This window comes from Colias eurytheme, chromosome 29, assembly GCF_061535395.1.
Source record: "Colias eurytheme isolate Ceu_HAF_F1 chromosome 29, ilColEury1 Martin Lab GWU primary, whole genome shotgun sequence".
Taxonomy (NCBI): domain Eukaryota; kingdom Metazoa; phylum Arthropoda; class Insecta; order Lepidoptera; family Pieridae; genus Colias; species Colias eurytheme.
Genome location: NC_143008.1, coordinates 6,723,713 through 6,745,779, shown reverse-complemented (window position 1 = coordinate 6,745,779; position 22,067 = coordinate 6,723,713). Strand labels below are relative to the sequence as shown.

Sequence of the window (22,067 nt, the reverse complement as noted above, 5' to 3'; positions counted from 1 at the left end):
TTTATTTAAGTTGAAATATCTGATATAATTATATTCAAATAAATACCTAAATGTCAGCTTAACTAAAAATTTACATCCGTTGATCCTTTCTAATAATTTATATACATAAATACATTTTGGTAAATAGGTAAGTACTGTTTCACACTTAAACACATTTTGGTAAATAGGTAAGTACTGTTTCCAATATTCATTGCATTTTCATGAATATTAGATTATTAAATGAGAAGCAATTACAGAGATAGAATTATTAAAAATACAGATTGAATTGGAATACTAATAATAATTAATTCAACTGATAAGTCAACAATATCGCAATGTAGGTAAGTCAATAAAAAATTAACTAAAGCGTACACATGCGCGCGATCCCCGACCTTATACACATAATACGGCTAAATTAAAAAGTTCTCCAGTATCACAACGTCATACAGAATGTTTATGTCACCTAAAATTGGTCGGGTTCTCTATTATTCCAGGTCGACAATGATGTCATACTAGCTTATTTTAAATGTGACGTACCTATTTCCACATTTGAACCGGTACGTTCAAGCACTTCGGAAGAAAATTGTATTTAAGTACTCGTGCATTTCTATAAGAAATAAGTGAAAAATGTCGCATTATCAGTTTAAAACAGCCGGTAAGTGACCTTTAACATTTCATATTTAAAATAGCATAAAAATATTTAATATTTAAATTCAAACTGTGTTTATGACCACTGCCTGTAAATAAAAAAAATACCGTACATGGCTACTTGACGTAATTTGTTTTTTATTTAAAGGAGCTGTGGAAAATGCATTAAAGTAAAAAAATTAAATAAATAACAAAGGCATACAATCACCAAGGTTATGAGTACTTAGGTTACCAAACAGCTGTTTATGATGTCATTTTAAATGCAAGTGTTTCGTAAATATGCAGGTGACAATCGATTACTCTTCCTTAACTATGTCACGGTCGTTAAGTTCGTGTTTAACTGATATGGAATAGTTTATTTATATCTTTAGGGTAACATTAAAATGTAGTTTTATAAAAAAAAAGTAGGCAAATTTTTGAGAAAACACAAATAGGTATGTACTACAAGGTATATATTTCAGTTGAATTTTAAAATTTTAAAATATTTGCTGATAAAAGTATTACCTATTATAACAATACGTTATCTGTATTTATTAATTATTTTGTATATTTTTTTGTTGTAATATAAACTCAGAGCTTTATCATTCATATTAAAACTATGATAAATCAATTAAAAATACTTTCACTTTTAGATAAATGCGATATCTGGACTGATAAAATTAATCTTATTGTATTTGCATATCAATATAATGAAAAAATAATATTATAATCGTTTTCTATAAAATATCCGTATAGCCACAGTCAGCTGTTATTTATTATTCTGTGATAATGGTTCATTGGATTTCTAAGTTACAAGCGGTCCGCCCCGGCTTCGCCCGTGGTACATATGAAAAATAGATGTTGGCCGATTCTCAGACTTACCCGATATGCACAGAAAATTTCATGAGAATCGGTCCACCCGTTTCGGAGGAGTATGCAGACTAACATTGTGACACGAGAATTTTATATATAAGAGATATTAAAATTTTGAAAAACTACGAAAAAGCGACCGGCTGGATCCGGGCGTGCAACTTGTATTTAAATTTATGTAAAATGTTCGTTTGCCAATAAGCGAATTCGAATGCGAATTCGATTCGAATCGATGCGAATTTTTCGTTTTTTTTTTTTTTACTAAATAGATTAATTTTTATCCCGAAAATAAATTAAATAGGTAAAAATCGGCCTTGCAATTAGATAGCTTGAGACCAAAAAATGTACGGCACAAGTCTATTGCTATTTTGCGCCGTACTATTTGGTTGCTGGGTTTGAAGTAAATCAAAATGCCTATGCTCAGAGCAATATTCCTCTGAGTGCCTATGTTGATTGTTTGCTATGCCAGGCCTCGCCGCTTACTGTAGATAGAGGACATTATTTATGAGGAGGATTTATCCCGGAAATCTTAGGTGAACGGTAATTATGTGGGATTTTCTTTGACTACGCGGGCGAAGCCGCGTGTAGAAACCTAGTCAGAAAACAATAAATGGATGTGTTATATCGAGTTAAAGTCATAAAAGAAAGTAATATGAAGAATTAAATAATGTAGTTCTGTCTGTCACGCTTTCTTGGTTAAACTAGCGACCCGATATTTTAGCCAACTGTGACAGAAAGAGTGTAATGGTTTTAGAATAATATGTCTGAAGTAATGTTAATTTTTTCATCACACTAATATTTTCCCATCCGAGGCAAATATTTGTATGATGAAATTCGATGTTTGCTGTGTCTGAGCGTTTATTATCTACATAGGTATAGGTATATTTAAAAATTATCTATATACTAGTTTAACGCCCGCGGCTTCGCCCGCTTTGTCTAAAACCTAATAAATTATATACCTATACTAAAACCTTCCTCTCGAATCACTCTATCTATTAAAAAAACCGCATCAAAATCCGTTGCGTAGTTTTAAAGATTTAAGCATACAAAGGGACATAGGGACAGAAAAAGCGACTTTGTTTTATACTATGTAGTGATGTACTAGCGGTCCGCCCCGCCTTCGCCCGTGGTACCTACATGTTTACCTTTTTTTTTCATAAGAACCATCATCGTACTTCAAGGAATAGATTCCGCAGCGCACGCGATGACAGAATTTTTATTAAGGAATTTTTTACACCTTGGATCACATTATTGCATTTTTGGCAAGGATCTCAAATTTTTTGAAAATGCAATATACTTAGCCTATGTTGTTCAGTGAAGATGCAGCTTTCTAATGGTGAAAGAATTTTTGAAATCGGTCCAGTAGTTTATGCGTGAAAACTGAAAACCATACATACATACGTACCTACATAATTACAAACCTTTCCTCTTTATAATATTATAGTATTATAGTATGTGCTACGTAGGTACTTATTACGTCATAACTCATGACTCACTGATTATTGATTTTAGTAGTACCTATAACTGTAAACAGTATAAATACTATTCTCATGTTAATCTATTTTTAGTACCTATTATTTAAGGATTAAGTCGGAGAAATTGCGGTTATTTATGCAGTATGCATAATTTAATTTACTAAAGATATAATAAGGAAATACATATCTATAAAAAATAAGTAAGGATTATCTCAACCAACAATATTACTACACTCTAGAGATGTTATGTCACAAATTACTACATAGGTAGAAATACTAGCTGTGCTCCGCGGTTTTACCCGCAGTGCTCCGCTCCTGATAGTCTTAGCGTGATGATATATAGCCTATAGCCTTCCTCGATAAATGGGCTATCTAACACCGAAAGATTTTTTCAAATTGGACCAGGGCCCGTAGACAAAGTAACAATTAAAAAACGATAACGAAGTTAGAAAAGGAAAAATGTATGGGATTGACATTAGATAGACCACGTGATCTAACGCGGCGTATGTCAATCCCATACATTTTTGCCTTTTCTAACTTCGTTATCGTTTTTTAATTGTTACTTTGTCTAAGGCCCCAGTAGTCCTGAGATTAGCGCGTTCGAACAAACAAACTCTTCAGTTTTATAATATCAAGTATAGATGAACAACGTCGCATGTAAAACTAGTATTATATTGTTCTCTTTATCGCGATAATGAATTACATTCGGTAACACATTTCACTTTGATAACATTGAATGAAGAACAAACAGCCTAGATTGTTAACTATTTTTACGTAAATACTAGCTTTCCGCCCGCGGCTTCGCCCGCGTTTTCAAAGAAAAACCCGCATACTTCCCGTTCCCGTGGGATTTCCAGGATAAACCCTAGCCTATGTTGCTCAGTGAAGATGCAGCTTTCTAATGGTGAAAGAATTTTTGAAATCGGTCCAGTAGTTTATGCGTGAAAACCATACATACATACATAGATAATTACAAACCTTTCCTGTTTATAAAATTAGTATTAGTATAGATATAAATGACATTATTAATGGTACTCTATGGTATTTTTTTTATTTTTACCGACTGCCAATCAAATAAGAACAACAAGCGGCCAAGTTTCTAAAGCAACAGTTTCTATTATGCAATTAAGGAGCCGCTATGAATCTATACTAATTATTAGTAACCTATATTATAAAGCTGAAGAGTTTGTTTGTTTGTTTGAACGCGCTAATCTCAGGAACTACAGCCCCCCTAGACAAGTGGCTTTCCATTAGCGTAAAGTTCAATAGATTAGATTATGAATGTATGAGATTGACGTTTGATTACGACGACGGCGACGATTGATTACGTCAATCTCATACATTCATAATCTAATCTATTGAACTTTACGCTAACAGAAAGCCACTTGTCTAGGGGGGCTGGTCCGATTTGAAAAATTCTTTCGGTGTTAGATAGCCCATTTATCGAGGAAGGCTATAGGTTATATATTATCATCACGCTAAGACCAACAGGAGTGGAGTACTGCGGGTAAAACCGCAGGGCACAGCTAGCAGGTATTTAATAAAATAAAAAAAATAAGTTCTGAAATTGTCTCACCTAAATCACAGAATGATTAACCTTCTCTAATAATATACGTGATTAACCGACTCTTTAAGATTCGATTTTGACCCACTTTAATGATTTAGATGGTCTGAGATAGACTTCCTCGATAAATGGGCTATCTAACACCGAAATAATTTTTCAAATCGGACCTGTAGTTCCTGAGATTAGTGCGTTCAAACAAACAAACTCTTCAGCTTTAAAATATTAGTATAGATAATAGATATGTTAAAATAATTGTTTATTACGACTATTTAATTTTTTCATAATTGTGAACATTTTAAGCCGTTAATTGCATCCAAAAACTGTGTCAGTGTACAATTTAGATAGAAAATTTAGGTCAGTTTATAAGTTGAGTTATTTTTGTATACTCTGTGCAATTCGTGAGATATTTGATGATAGAAAGGTCAATGACTCTTGATATATTTTTGCCATTGTATAAATATGTACGGATTATTAGGAACACTTATATATTTATTGACAAACAAAATATAATAAGTGTGAGGGTACAACATGTAATTTTAAAAACAATAACAATATTTTTTTTTTAGTTTCTAATCAGTAAACACCACATCGAAATGATTTTTGCGTTAAGTATTTTTACAATTAAGAATTTTAATTATATTATTTATTATCTGTATTCCAGGCCCCCTCCCCCCACCAGCTCTGCCATCCGACAAACTGCGTTTATATCACGTGGATATGAACCCATATGGGCACAGAGTTCTGCTCATCCTAGAGGCTAAGAAGGCAAAATACGAGGTCTATAAATTAGACCCCTTGAGGCTTCCAGAGTGGTTCAAGGCAAATAATAGACGATGTGAGTATTTTAAAGGTAATGATTGAATTGTATTTAAAAAGAAATTATTGCAAGTAAAGATATTTTTTTTTAATTTATTGTCCATTGTCCAACACCATCATACCAACCTATCATTATAATCTTTCCAAGTAATATAGGTGGAGAGTTTTTATGTGAATATTAATATAATTTTAGAAATTACACAGGTGTTGGGCTGAATATTAATTTGAATGTAATAAGAATGTACTTCGATTCTAGACAACTACCTAAGTAATCAGTTTATAACAAATAATAGCAAGTCAACGACTATTATCAAAATGAAGGTAGTTGGGTCAAACGTCGTATAAACAACGTCCGAGACCCTAGGCAGGATTCGTACGAATGCAAGACAACTATTCATCCATAAAAATATTAAATCAAAAGTTACGTCTAACAATAAGTTATTTTATTTTTTTATTGAAACTCCGCTCGTATTGGTCGTAGCGTGGTATTATAATATTGATCTATAGCTCTCCAAGACAAGACTCGTTCAAGATTTTCAATTTAAAAAAAAATATATTTTTGTTCTTATATATAAGAACAAAAATATTATTTTTATATATATATATACCAACCTATCATTATAATCTTTCCAAGTAATATAGGTGGAGAGTTTTTATGTGAATATTAATATAATTTTAGAAATTACACAGGTGTTGGGCTGAATATTAATTTGAATGTAATAAGAATGTACTTCGATTCTAGACAACTACCTAATTGATGTAATCAGTTTATAACAAATAATAGCAAGTCAACGACTATTATCAAAATGAAGGTAGTTGGGTCAAACGTCGTATAAACAACGTCCGAGACCCTAGGCAGGATTCGTACGAATGCAAGACAACTATTCATCCATAAAAATATTAAATCAAAAGTTACGTCTAACAATAAATTATTTTATTTTTTTTATTGAAACTCCGCTCGGATTGGTCGTAGCGTGGTATTATAATATTGATCTATAGCTCTCCAAGACAAGACTCGTTCAAGATTTTCAATAAAAAAAAAAATAATATTTTTGTTCTTATATATTTCAGACAAAATACCAGTTCTCGAAGTACCCACAGACCAAGGGGACAAATATATATTCGAAAGTGTGGTTATCTGTGATTATCTGGACGAAAGGTACCCTAGGTACCCTTTGCATTCGAGCGACCCCTTCACAAAGGCACAGGATCGACTGCTGATTGAGAGATTTAATGAGGTTACTATTTTCACCATCATATCATTATTAGATATTAGTTAATTACAAAAGGAACCCTAAGTACCCTAAGCGGGATCGGTTGTTGATCGAAACATTTAATAATAATAATTTCAATATCATCTCATAGTAATTCTTTTATTTTTTTCTTTCGAGGTACTTTTTTCTTTCGAGTGACCTCTTTACTAAGGCATCGGCTTTTGGAAATATATATTAAATGAGATTCATTTCTTCTTCCCTATCTCATACATATTACTTAAATCTTAGTTAATTACGAACGGTACCCTTAGTAAATTTTGAATTCGTTTTCATAAAACCGGGCATAATGTAAATTCCTTATAGCTGAATAATTTTTAATAATTGACATTGCAGTTATATTGATGCAGACAAGTGCTATATAAATAAGTAATAACATAGTAATTCGTATTTGTACAGCTTCGTAAGGTGAATAAGGACAGAAAGTCGTGATATTTTCACAATGATGCAATGTGCAAACTTATGAAATAATTTATTTTACTATAATATAAGCATATATTTAACCCCATTGACCAGAAGGTTAGGTTGAAAAGTCATTAATTTCGATAGCAGGGGCCGTATTGTGACCCCTTATTTCCAGACAGTTTACGCCGTGAATTGACCTGACTGGCAAATTCATATTATATACCATAATTTATGGAGTTTCTTGCCGGTTCTTCTTCATAGATGCTTGCTTTCCGAATCGGTGGTTAATGTAAAAATATTTAATGACGATTGAAAAGTACTTTTAGAAGAAGTCTAATTGAATAAATAAATGTTTGAGTTTGGATAATTAACCATGGCTGGTTATTGCGATCATAATATGAATTTGCCAGTCAGTTCAATTCACGGCGTAAACTGTCTGGAAATAAGAGGTCTTAATACGGTCATATCTATACTATAATATAAAATATTATAAAGCTGAAGAATTTGTTTGTTTGTTTGAACGCGCTAATCTCGGGAACTACTAGTCCGATTTGAAAAATTCTTTCGGTGTTAGATAGCCCATTTATCGGGGAAGGTTGTAGGCTATATATCATCACGCTGAGACCAACAGGAGTGGAGCCACGGGGGTGAAACCGTGCGGAGCAGCTAACATAATAAATCTATACTGTAATATCTAATTTATATTCGGTTATCGTGTCATGTTTAAACTAAATAGGATTAATTTTATTTTATATGACACTAGCGGTCCGCCCCGGCTTCGCCCGTGGTATCTACATGTTTAAACTATTCTATCTCTCAAGTTGGATCGAACTACACATGGTGTGCGAATTTTATTATAATCGGTTAAGTGGTTTGGGAGTCAATTATTGAGGACAAACATTGTGACACGAGATTTATATACATATATTAAGATTATTACTCCATTTTAACTGATTTAAATCCGTTATTTTCAGTTGATCAAAGGCAGTTTGGAATGCTTCGATACAAACTTTGTATTTGGCAGTGAACAAATTTTACATACTTTGGATGTGTTCGAAAAAGAATTAGCGTCAAGAGGTAAAATTTTAATCTATATAATACTTGGTGAAACTTATTGTATGTTTGTTTGCTTGTTTACTCCTTCACGCAAAAAATGGTGAACCGATTTTCATGAAATTTGGTACATAAAGGTAATGTGGATTAACACAAGGGAACGATATGATTGCCTCTATATAATCAAGATAATTGTACTCCAGTAACGATATACTATTATTTTCCTTGAGTTTCATTTCATTTAAATTATCTTTAGTTACTTCTACCATCATCTGACTTTGGCTTAGTTGGAACTTGGAAGTGACCCTGCCTTCCAAGCCAGAGGCCCGGGGCAAATATTTGTGTGATGAACATAGATGCTTGCTCTGTGTCGGGGTGTTGATTGTCTATATTAGTATTTATTTAAAATTATATAATATGTAAGTATGTTTATCATCTGGTTTCCATAACACAAGCGAAAACTTAGTATGGGATCAGATCGTGCCGTGTGTGAAAATTTATCCTGAAATATTTATTTATTTACTAGCGGTCCGCCCCGGCTTCGCCCGTGGTACATATTTCGCAATAAAAAGTGGCCTATGTCCTTTCTCGGGTATCAAAATATCTCCATACCAAATTTCATGCAAATTGGTTCAATAGTTTAGGCGTGATTGAGTAACAGACAGACAGACAGAGTTACTTTCGCATTTATAATATTAGTATGGATTATTTATGCAAAAATACATCTTACCCCGATACATTCAAGGTACAAACTACTTCGGCGGCAGCAGACCAGGCATGTTGGACTACATGATCTGGCCCTGGGTGGAGAGGCTATACCTCATGAGAGTGATCAGTGAGAAGAAGTTTGATGACAAACGGCACCTGTTCCCCAATTTTGTGAGTTGAAAGATATTTTTTTTTATATTTATTTATTTAACACTTTATTGTACAAGAAACAAAAAAAATACATAAAGGTGACAAAAATATTGAAAAAGCACAAAGGGCGGCCTTATCACTATGCAACCACGGGGAGAAAGGCAAAGAAGTGCAATATTTTTTAAAACAAAATAAAAACATATTTTATTTGTCTCTTATAAAATTAAATTAAAATAAAATATACTACTAATATTATAAATGCGAAAGTTTGTGAGGATGTGTATGTGTGTGTTAGTCACTCTTTCACGCAAATACTTAACCGATTAAAATGAAATTTAAATAAATAAATAAATCATTTATTTGCAAGTAAACATGGTATACATAGGTGTTAAGATTTAAGAATAAGATACATTATTTCAGCATGTTTAGCCGTTATTCAACGACATGCAAATACATATAGATTAATAATTAGCACACATATAGATGGTAGCTTGGATTAACACATAGGATGGGTTTTATCCCGGAAATTCCACGGGAACGGGAACTATGCGGCTTTTCTTTGAATGGGCGAGCCGCGGGCGGAAAGCTAGTATGTAGGTATGTAATTATGTGAATGAATTACCCCGTGTTATTTGCTTGTTCTTCACCTTTTAACAGTTGGTCTAACAATTTGCAGGCTAATTATAAAATAATAATAAAAAATTGTGAAGTCCCATGTTCCCTAGTGGGGTAAGGGGCAGATGCATTATACACCTGTTTTTAAATTTGTAAATATGATTATCTGTACAATATAATAACTATGTCTATGATATTATCTATTTAAGTATGATGTCGTAATATTGTAAAAACCGTTAAATTATAATCTAACTCGTCAGATTGCAAACAGTCGAAAATATGTTATCAATTTCGCGAAACATACATATATAACCAGCCCCCCTAGACAAGTGGCTTTCTATTAGCGTAAAGTTCAATAGAATAGATTATGAATGTATGAGATTGACGTTTGATTACGACGACGACGACGATTGATTACGTCAATCTCATACATTCATAATCTATTATATTGAACTTTACGCTAATAGAAAGCCACTTGCCTAGGGGGGCAGGGGCGTAGCTACCGCTGTATCTGCCGTATCAATTATACGGGGCCCCCGCGCCAAGGGGGCCCCCAACGTGCGTAAGCAAAAATTACTAAAAACTTCCCAATTTATTTTTCAAAATTACAAAAGTCAAAAAATTAAAAAAAGCAATTTTCTGGCCTGTGTGTTTAATTTGAATTGTTTGTCAAAAAAATTGGAATAAGTGACAGATAATTATTATCCATACTAATATTATAAATGCGAAAGCAACTCTGTCTGTCTGTCTGTCTGTTACTCAATCACGCCTTAACTACTGAACCAATTTGCATGAAATTTGGTACATATAGAGATATTTTGATACCCGAGAAAGGACATAGGATAGGTTTTATCCCGGAAATCCTACGGGAACGGGTTTTTCTTTGAAAACGCTGGCGAAGCCGCGGGCGGAAAGCTAGTGATGAATAAATATTTCTTTTAATTTTATGCAAACATTTTTTTTCTTTTGTGTGAAATCTTTACCCTTCCTAAGGGCTAGTACCTATAATTAATGTAAAAGAAAGTCGTCTTCTATAACTCAAAAACGCTGAAGGATTTTAATGATCTTTAGGATTTGATGGGTAATAACGTTTAAAAATTTTAAAACTTTGCAAAAAAGGCAGAGCTGCAGCGCGCAGCTGATATTAAATAGAATTCTACTAATATTATAACGCAAAAATTTATAAGAATCTATAGGTAGATGTTTGTTACGCTTTCACTCAAAATCTGTTAAACGGATATATTGCATGAGATACAGAGATAGATATTAGTTTATATTAGCACATAGGCTAAATTTATCCGAGTACCAAGCGAGTGAAACCGTGCTATTAAGCTAGTCTATTATAATAATTATTTTTTATTTACAGGCGGACTGGGGTGACCAGATGCAACTAGATGACGTTGTCAAAAAGCACGCCCGTTCACCGCAAGAATATTTTGATTACTACAAAAACGCTAGAACCCATTCGATGGGATATTATTTATAAAACACGTAAATAAGAATTATTGTAAGCCTGAGATGATGTAAATGTTAGGCAAAGGTTTTCCTTTTTTTGGTATGTTTTATACGTCATTTTTCCGATTAAATCAATACTCCATACTTAATATTATAAATGCGAAAGTAACTCTGTCTGTCTGTCTGTTACTCAATCACGCCTTAACTACCGAACCAATTTGCATGAAATTTGGTATAGAGATATTTTGATACCCGAGATAGGACATAGGCTACTTTTTATCCCGGGAAATAGGATAGGTTTTATCCCGGAAATCCCACGGGAACGGGAACTATGCGGGTTTTCCTTTGAAAACGCGGGCGAAGCCGCGGGCGGAAATCTAGTTTTATATAATCTTGTTCTGTCTTACCACAAAAAAACTTTAGACAGGGTTTAACTTTAAGCGTTGGTTCTCTTTTATTCTGGTTTTGTCGTATTTCACATAGACAACTATTAAAGAGACAGATCCCTGGTTTAAAGTTAGACTGTATTTAAATTGTTTTGAGATAATACCAAAAACATTTTGAGACTATGTTCTGTCCGAATCGAATTTCTAATTTTCATTTACAGATTTCAAAAAAGAAAACTTAATCATTACCTACCCTTAACATTACCTAATAAATTTTTTATCGTGTGAAATGACGTATAGAAACTGCGTATTTTTGTTTTATTTTTTTCACGAGTTGAATTATTTTTAACTCTAGTTGTTTTTACATCACAATATTTTATTTTTCTGACTACGCTCAGCGATCGGCATTTCTTATTTAAGTTATCGGTTAAGGTAAGTATATGTTCGTTAAGTCAATTATATAATTTCTTAAATAAATAAGTATTAATTATAAGTTCGCAAACCATTATAGTTATTTTTATTTATTGTTTATTACTTACCAAAATATTTTATTAAAATCTTGTTACGTCATGATATGTACTATAAAATTTGTATTTTTTTTGTTTTTGTACAGCCATGTGGCCATATCATGTTCTCTTTTTTAAACCTTTTCCCCGCTTATTTCATTTTTTTTTCTTGTGAATCAGTTCTCGGTCATAACGTTTAGAAATAAAAAAATATAAAACGGGAAGTCATAGTCTTTGAGCAAACTAGGTATATTTTTTCTTTTATTTATGAATTGTTACCAGATTATTATTTTATGACTTAGGTATATACAGAGTATTTATTTTTTACGTCCATTTTTCCAGTAAGCTGAAGTATGCTACATTGCTTTACAGATAATAAATATTCTCCACCACGCCTTGGAAATTTATTTTTAAGCTATTGCATAGCTTTTATCTCAGACATTTGCGCGGTGACTGAATGTAAAAATTCTGTAACGAAAAAACCTAACACCCCCACTCCAACCGGCACAGCGGTATGCTATGCAATAGCTTTACCGCGGCAGTCCTCGAGTGCCACACGTATTTTTAGATATATTTGTGGGTCAAGTAGCAACATACATACACATTACATTAAGAAGTAGGTCATTTTATTTAAAGAAGTTGTAATGTACTTAATAAATCGTACAAGTAGTTTTTCATAAATATTGTGTTTAAGGAGCTTAGTGCCTGTAAATTTAGAGTACCTCGAGATAAACATTAATTAATAATATATTATAAATATAAGAATCTGATAAAGAAATCTCTTCTTTGTGATATTTATGCTTTGGATTTGAAAATAATCTTGGTAAACTCTTATTTACTACAGTCCGATTCAAACTTAATGGCGGTTCGGAAGTTAACTGCGAATGCACGAGCGCGTATCCGGCCCATAATGTTCCGATAATATCTAAAATTGTTTTCTGCGCATCAGATCGTTGTTCCGAGCCGCCATTAAGTTTGAATCGTACTGTACATAATTTTTCATTTATTTTTATATTACTATTTAATAAGTAAATGTGTATAGGATATCACTTCTTAAAAAAAATTGTTGAAATGTTAACTTAAAAAATGTCGAACCGTTTCAAAAGACCTATTAAAAAATTAACAATCATTTTATTATCTGTATCTCAAGGAAAAATAGGCACTAGAAAGCATCTATTTTATTATGGGATATTTTTTTTAGTTATAAGTTACGTAAGTCACTGTAAAGTAAGGTGTCGTTTGTACAATTTTATATTTTGTAACTATGTTATGAAATAAAACAATATCACTTATTTCTGTTTTCATTCCCGCCTCCATTTCACTGTAAGCTATTTTTTCTGTTTATTTGATTTCTTTGCCAATAGTTGCTGTGACCCGCAGTTTTACCCGCATTGCTTCGCTCCTGTTGGTCATAGCGTGATGATATACATTTCAAATCGGACCAGTAGTTCCTGAGATTAGCGCGTTCAAACAAACAAACTCTTCAGCTTTGTAATATTGGTATAGATATTGTTTATACTCTACATTAACTTCTAAAACTATTACCTACTCTACAGTTACTATCTATTATTTTAATCCGTCAGTCCTCGGATCACAGACACAATAGAAAATCTATTGTGTCTCGGCCCGATCGGGCCGCTCGGTGGTCAATGGGTTAAAAGAAAAAACTTTTATAATGTACTTTTTCAACGCAACACAACTCGAATGATTTTGATAGTTCTTCTATTCTAGCTATCTTTATCGAGAATAACAGATTGCACATAACTAAAGCGCTGAGATTAATGTTGAGGGGATTAATGCACATGGATACTGTCACAAACATTATACAATTATTACTAAAATAACTTATATTTCTAGAAGTAAAATGCGCCTGCGCCGAAGAGCGCTGGTTGAAAAAATTTGCCGCTACATAAAGGACAGATTTTATTTTTTGTATAGGAATATTCTTGTGCTTTTACCAGTGGAAAGCTACGTTATTCCTGACTGATTCTCTGAATGAGCAGTTAGTTAAATTATAAAAAGGAAGATGAAAATCCATGGAGGGTTGTCGCGTAAGATTAACAGGACAGTTCTTTGGCATATTATGATAATATATAATATTATGTAGTTAGATGTAAGTAACATGTAATGTAAAATTATATTGTATATGGACATGACTTTAAAAGAGCAACTATGGAGTTTCTTGCCGGTTCTTCTCCATAGATACTGCTTTCCGAATCGGTGGTAAATTTAAAGAATGTAATGACGATTCAAAAGTGCTTCTGGAAGAAGTCTAATTGAATAAATAAATGTTTGAGTTTGAGTTTTGAGTTTGAAAAAAGTCATATTTAGCAGTATATAAAATAGTAGGTAATTCTGATCCTGAACGTGAATGAAAATGTCACACGTCTGACGTCGCGTTCGCTATTCGCTGTTACAATGGCAACTGGCAAGTGTCATGTCAGTGCAACTATAAATATGTTTCGGTTCAAATAAAATAGTAATAAATTGAATTATTGTGGTCTGATTAAATTAAACAAGTGTTCAAAATGCCTCTTATACGTTCGGCCAGTCTTAATTTATTTGTTGAAATCATTGTGCGCATTGTATTTCTATCTACGTTTTGGTAAGCCACGTCCATATGCTATCATTAATATTTACTTTTTTTATTTGCAAGATAATGTGTGATAAGTGATAAGAACCGATGTTTTAAAAGAAGGAGAAGTTAAAAAGTATATCTATACTTGTGTACTTACTATAGTTTTTTATTAAGCAAATGAAAGAGCCATGTTACGCAAATAATAAGAGAAATACTTTTTTTTGTTTACTTGCACCATTGCCTTCATATTAGGGCGTATTTTATAAATCTGCTTTATTTTGTTTTCATATTAATAAAATACTATTTAGTATTTAATTGAAGACAGTTGTAGATGCATCATTAATAGAAAAAAATGAAGACAATTAGTATTATTTTACATTCCCTTTATATTTTACTATTATTTCATTGGCATATGTGTCTGAATATTTATTCTGTTGACAGATATCCCACTCTAAAAGAGTCAAGAGTGATCCTGTTTTTAGGATGTTTACTTAAAAAAAAATATAATAAACCACATGAATGAAGTCACCCTGTCAATCTAGTATTATCTTAATATATATAAATCTCGTGTCACAATGTTTGTCCTCAATGGACTCCTAAACCACTTAACAGATTATAATAAAATTTGCACACCATGTGCAGTTCGATCCAACTTGAGAGATAGGATAGTTTTTATGAAAAAAAAACGTAAACATGTAGGTACCACGGGCGAAGCCGGGGCGGACCGCTAGTCACTACATAGTATAAAACAAAGTTGTTTTCTCAATCCCTATGTATGCTTAAATGTTTAAAACTATGCAAAATATTTTGATGCGGTTTTTTAATAGATAGTGTGATTCAAGAGGGAGGTTTTAGTATATTTTATTAGGTTTTGTTAGTACATAATAAGATATGATTCACCAATTAAATATAGTAAATGACATATTACCTCAATATATAAATTAGATTATTATAATGTATATCTTATCTTTAATGTGACATGTGAATATATACTTAAATTCTAAACATTCCTACATTCCTAAGGCTATGGGCTATATATCATCACGCTAAGCCCAACAGGAACGGAGAAAAGCAGGTGAAACCGCGGAGCTCAGCTAGTAATTAATAAAACGTGTTTAAAATCTACTAAAATCTTTAATTTCTAAATTTATAGATGTTTGTTTTCTCTTTAACACAAAAACAGATTAGTTTGGATCAGTATATAGGCTAATTTTTCAAAATATGTAATTCATTAAAAAAATTCATCAGCAAAAACATACAGAACCTAGCGATTTATATTTATTTATTGATTCAATAGCTAAGGCAGTTAATGAAGAGGGAGTATGTTAATCAAAAGCCTAGGCTCATAATTAAACGGCTGATGAAGCTACTTGTCTGCATCATACATATCTACTGATTGATTTCAAAGTAACATGAAATCAATGCCATCATTCATTTGCGTAATTTAGCAATATGTTAATAAAATGCCTAGGCTTTTTATTAAACGGCTGATGAATCTACTTGTCTATATCATACATATATCTACTGATTGATTTCACAGTTACATGGAATCAATGCCACCGTTCATTCGCGTAATACAGCCGTCAGAAATGGCGGAGAATCTCAAGTACCCCCGCCACGAGTCGTACGTCCCCGGGACGATGCTCTGGGGCATTGTGTTGTCTGTGCCCTGTCTGTTGTCTATCGTCGCGTGGGCGGCGTGCAATGATTGTAACGACGCGTTGGAGGTGAGTGACCATAGACTTCTCTAGTTTGTCTATGGCAACCATAAACTTTAAAAAAGTCCCGTGTGGAATCGAACCCATGACCCATAGGTTACAAGTTCACGTGTTAACCAGTGTACCAATGAGGCAGTCGAACCATAGACTTAAACTTATCTACTTTTTTTTTTTATAAATTTTTATTTTTAGAAATCGCTTGATAGTGATAAGGCGCCTCTTCCAGTCCATTATCTGTCCTTTTTATATACAATGTTTGAGCTTAAATAAAGTTTTTTCTAAATTTATATTTATATTAACAACGTCGTAACAACGTGTTTTATTGTATGGTTAATTTTATATTGGCGTTGTTTAAAATTATTACAATAATAATTTCAGTTCCTCCTCGCGTGGACACTGTCACTGAGTATCACCGGTATTTTGACGGACACTGTCAAACTTATAGCGGGTGAGTGTTGCCAGATATTTATTGTTTTTATTAACCGACTTTAAAAAAAGGGAGGAGGTTCTCAATTCGGCCGGTATATTTTTTTGAGCACAGATTGTAGGGATACTTCAAAATGTGACCGTAGTCTTCTGCTGTTACATTTAAAAAATTACACAAATTATTTGATACACACAATTAAGCGTCCAAAATAGGTACGTAGATTTCAATAATATATTTAAAAACATTTTTCTCTGTTTTGGGTCGAGTATTGTTTGCTTAGATTGATTTTAACGCAGTTCTCTAGCAGATATTTAAGCAAAAAAGCTAATTTTTATCTCTTAGAAAATTATCCCGACGCTTCACACACTTTGCAGCGATCGATATAATGAATGAATCGCTCTTCTAAATGTATAATACTCACGTAAAATCAAACACTAGAAAATACTTTTTATCTCATAAACTAATCAATTGACAAAAAAGAAATCTATTACAAATCTTTATCTTTACCTGGCAACATTTTTTTTGGATTTTTTTATGTTGTTGCTAACTTTAGTGCACTTTGCCCTGTTTATTTTACTACTTTTGCACTGCGTCTCCTTGTCCACCAGGTTGTCTGGAAGAGATAGCTGTCTGAGCGATAAGACCGCCTGTTGTGCTCTTTTATTAACAATGTATTGTGTCCTTACTTGTACTTTTCTCTGTGGTGCACAATAAAGTATTTTTGTTGTTGTTTTGTTGTTGTTAGGTCGCGTTTCCATCTGCAAGAAAACTTCCGCAAGAAATGTCCGACAGTCTGTCTGACAGCAGCTTGCAAGTCCAAGGCAGCGTTTCCACCTGCAAGTAGACTTGCAAGCTGCTGTCAGACAGACTGTCGGACATTTCTTGCGAAAGTTTTCTTGCAGATGAAAACGCGGCCTAGTAAATTTTAATTCATAATTACAGTGCGACACAAAAGAGATGAAAATAAATGAGGGCGCCACCGTCGCTCATATAGCAACACTGATACTGCGACGCAAGCGATCTTGATACTATAGAATAAAAATCCAAAAATCTATATATATGATCTAAAATAAATACCGCGATTTAAACCGTTATAATTGTTTCATTGTAGCAATAGTGTAAATTTAAGACAAAAATACATTATTTTAGTATTTTAATTGACCTACCTAGGTCAAATTTTACTTAAATGTATTTGGAATTAGTTATTTTATAAAAATCGGTCAAGTGCTTAGACTGCAGAGGCGCACATAGAATCAAACATACAAACAAACAAGCATACATGCAGCTCAAACACATTACCCTCTTTCTGGGTCCGTCGGGTAGAAAAAAACAAGGCGATTTGAAAACCACATATTTTTATTGTTTTTGTAGATAAATGTTGTACATTAATATAATTCATCAAAATCTAAATATTCTACTCCTTCAAAGGACTGATCATCACTCTGTTTCGAAGTACTGGCAAGAGGGTACGGGGCATCTTCAGTATCTGTAAATATGATACAGTAAATATGATTTTTTTTCTTATGGTTTGATTGATTAATAGATAGATAGCTGTATGAAAACAGTTATCACTATACTATGTAGTAAAATCTAAACTAGGTACTTTATTTGAGGCTGGTTGGATTGGATATAACTTCTTGACTCAAATTGTGCTGGTCGCACTATAAAAACTAGTTTTTGTTTACATACAAATAACCTCAAATTAAATTGCGAAAACGTAATAATCGCCATACATACATACATTAAACACTCGTCACTAATGGAATATTCTATTTTACGTAGTACTGAGCAAAAATAAATGAAATCTCACCGGTATATTCTGCTGTACGTTTGTAAACGTTTTCCAAATCAGTCAATAAATTTCCAGCTTGAAATTCGGACAAACACCGAATAAAAACTTTATACACCACATCACGGACACCGCTACGTTTAACCTTTTTCATGATGTCTCCTTTTTTATTTAAATTTCTTGTTCTAAATAACAATTTTATCTCAATAATTCTCCACTTCACGAAAAAAACAACAAATTTTTATTCAACTTGACAGCTACATTGCCAATTCAGGGTTGCCAGGTAATGAAAAACGAATTAGTTCCAAAATAATTAATTTCATCTCTTTTATGTCGTACTATATTTATTTACGATAAACATGGTAATATAAAGATTTTTACTTACAGTAGGTACAGCCTTAATTTATATATTTTTAGGTCGTCCCAGACCAGACTTCTTCTACCGATGTTTTCCCGATGGAGTCGAAACGGCAGATCTCAAGTGTACGGGGGACATGGCGGATATTATGGAGGGAAGGAAGTCATTTCCTAGTGGACATAGCAGTTGTGAGTATAAAGACAGACAGGCAAACATTTTGAAGTGAAGTTTCTTTAGGCGCATTGAGGTCAAGGTCACGTCATGGAGTAAGGTGAAATTTTGGTATTTTTAGATCTTGCCAAAGAAGTTTCACTTCTGACACGTGTAAAAAAGTATTTGTTAAACATAATTACATTAAATATTAATATAGTACTTATAATGTCGCCAGTGTCCTTCTGTTCATTGGGCATCGCGTCGCTATGGATCTGCGGTAGGCTCGGAGTGTTGGCTCGAAGGCGGGGGTCGTCAGTTCGAATCTCGTGCACGCTAGCACCGCTTGTATTGGCCGGTTGTATAGCTTTGTCAAGGACTTGTGATTACCATCATCATTGGCAGGGTGAGATTTTTTATTTTTTAATACTATAAAAAATAATTTGTAATTATTTAAAATTATGCGGGTTCGATTCCCGAGTGATTTTTTTGATGTGAAAAATTTGCTATTGGCGATATTTTTCACATTTGGCAACACATACAGCAACAGTTTATTTAGTTGTCCAGTAATAAATACCGTCGTCAAAATAGTCATAATATCCCTTATATATATTTTTTTAATTTCCCATAGATTTTTCTAATATAGGTACTAAACGACACCCATTTTTATTAAGAAATTATTTGAAACTAGCGGTCCGCCCCGGCTTCGCCCGTGGTACATATTTCGCAATAAAAGGTAGTTTTTGTTCTTTCTCAGGGTCTAAAGATTGTCTGTGCCAAATTTCATTAAAATCGGTTGAGAGGTTTAACGGGAAAGCGTAACAGACAGACAGACAGAGTTACTTTCGTATTTATAATGTTATAGTAGGGATTAGGAGGGATTATTACATCAAATCACAAACTAGAACCCTTTTTTTCATCCTATCATCTCTCAAACTAACAAACAAAAAAATCTACTAAATATTCCTGTTAAATTATTTAAAAAATGATTTTCAGATGTCCTAGTAGGTTCGATTCTAGGGCTCTCAGTAGCGACATTTTGCTACCGTCAATACTATAATCCACTAACTTCAGACCATTCCGGGATACCGTACATAGTATCTAGTAGTATAGTATATTCCAATGGAAAACCCGATATAAGTCCGGTGAAGGAAAAGGAAGAATCTACACCGTTATTGAAGAAGGAGGATAAATGGATTTGAATATAAACCGATTTAAAAAAGGAGGGTCTCGATTTGACTGTTTTTTGACGGAAATTTTGGCTGGGTGAACCGATATTGTATATTTTTTTGTTTGAAAGTTTATTTTTTATTGTTCAGAACTTACGAATGTATCGATTTTGATAATTCGTTTTTTATTTGAAATTTGGTGTTTTAAATTGGTTAATTTAAATTTGGTTGTTTGAAGGCACTTTTTAGATTTTTGGTTGAAAAACTATAAAAAAATATTTTATTTTACATGATAAATGTAGTTATATGTAAATTAAATAAAAACGTTATTTATTAGATTATTTTGTTAAAAATAATAAAAAAAAATGGCGCAGAATGAATCCTATTCTTGTTTAAATAGCATAGTAGGAGGGTTTTGAGCCATCATTATGTCATTTAGACAATTTTTTTGCTATGAATATTTATTTTGATAGTCATTCGGTTGTATAGGCTACAGATGAGTCGATTGTGATGAAATTCAATGCGTTGATAGTGCATAGAATGTTTTTAATTTCTGATCATAATAATTTGAGTTTTTTTAATAATCTACTTTGTAAGACCGTAACATTGGGGAATTGAATAATATAAGTGAAGAAAAATAATATATTAACTATGTAAATTATTTATTAATTTTTAATATTATGAGATTTTTATTAAACAAATTATTATTTAATTTTAATGTATACTTGATCAAATGCATTTTAAAACGATATTTTTTTGATATTTACTAAAATTTGATCAAATAATTCCTATGCGTGAATTTTGTTTATGTACTTAAAGTACTTATTTCGTTTTTATTTTTTATCATTTTGATGTTTTTTTTTTATGTAGATACTAAGTCGCTAGCTCCTAATAACCGATAAATTTTTAGTAGGTACTTAATTTATTGACAAGTTTAATCGTTTGTGCAATATTGATAAGTTTTTTATAAAAAAAATATCATATTATAAAAAATAACTAAAAAAACTTATTTAAAAATTAAAATTTGCAGTGTTCAGACTTTTAACGGCTACGTCTGAATATAGATTAAAAAAGGTTAGTATTGCCGCCAAAATTAACGCGGCAAAATATTTTCACTGATTTATGATTGATAAATGTTTAAAATTTAAAAAACCAATACCACGACTTCATCCGCATCAACTGAGATAATTTGTTTACTGCTCTAGTTTAGTTTTCAGACAGATTTTCGCATTAATAATAATAGTAAGAAATAAGTAAAAAGGTGTAGATAGGGAGTGGCGTTTGCTAATTGTAATTAGCCAGGTCTAGTGGTCTCTTTTTCGCTCACGATAGTTGAATCATGCCATCTCACTTTGATGTCTAATCGTGCATGCGTTAGACCTGTGCGTTAGACAGTGCGCGCACGAGCAACTTTGTCTCCGCAACTATTTTGTCTCCGCAACTATTTTGTCTCCGCAACTATTTTGTCTCTCCACCCATGGGCTAGTATGAAAGTGCGCGCACGTAGCGACGCAACTCCCCATACAATTGATGGGAGAGACAAAATAGTTGCGGAGACAAAGTTGCTCGTGCGCGCTAGCTCTTAGTGTGCCTTTTGACGATCGAATGTTGTGTTGGTAACATATCTACACCTTTTTACTTGTAATATTGACTTGATTTTTACTTGACTAGTACTTATGAATTTCACGCAAGTGATCTCGCCGTAAGGCAAATTTAATATAATATTTCCAATACATAATATCTTAAATCATTTTACGATTATCCTAAATGAAAATAACTGTTGTTTTTAAGGGGAGGCTCCCTAACATAATTTCTGGCACTGAGAGACCGATTAGACCGCTACGGTGCTAGACGCTAACACAGCCGTAATAAAGTTGAATATCGCGTGCGCTCTTTGATCGCGTTCGAGCTCGAAACTAAATCTCGTAAGTCTCAATTCTCTTATTTCGTTTATAACTAACGTATTACGTATTGATCTAGAGAAAAAATATCTTGAGA

General features: G+C 32.7%; 2 protein-coding genes across 3 annotated transcripts; both read left to right on the top strand.

Annotated features, from left to right (window-relative positions):
* The first annotated feature begins 479 nt into the window (after positions 1 to 479).
* Positions 480 to 11,114, top strand: LOC149896347 (pyrimidodiazepine synthase-like). 2 transcript variants are annotated; one of them, XM_090118216.1, is made up of 6 exons: positions 480 to 634; positions 5,177 to 5,350; positions 6,403 to 6,569; positions 7,982 to 8,084; positions 8,806 to 8,939; positions 10,900 to 11,114. In XM_090118216.1, exons 1-6 carry the CDS (start codon positions 607 to 609, stop codon positions 11,017 to 11,019), a joined length of 726 nt encoding a protein of 241 aa, XP_089974342.1. In that variant the 5' UTR covers positions 480 to 606; the 3' UTR covers positions 11,020 to 11,114. The 2 variants fall into 2 exon arrangements, with proteins under 2 accessions (XP_089974342.1, XP_089974341.1); XM_090118215.1 differs by having other exon boundaries at positions 5,177 to 5,365.
* Positions 11,115 to 14,308: 3,194 nt separating this feature from the next.
* LOC149896346 (phospholipid phosphatase 5) lies at positions 14,309 to 21,357 on the top strand. The gene is made up of 6 exons (XM_090118214.1): positions 14,309 to 14,485; positions 15,999 to 16,185; positions 16,555 to 16,624; positions 18,810 to 18,938; positions 19,139 to 19,306; positions 19,897 to 21,357. Exons 1-6 carry the CDS (start codon positions 14,409 to 14,411, stop codon positions 20,100 to 20,102), a joined length of 837 nt encoding a protein of 278 aa, XP_089974340.1. The 5' UTR covers positions 14,309 to 14,408; the 3' UTR covers positions 20,103 to 21,357.
* The last annotated feature ends 710 nt before the right edge of the window (positions 21,358 to 22,067 follow it).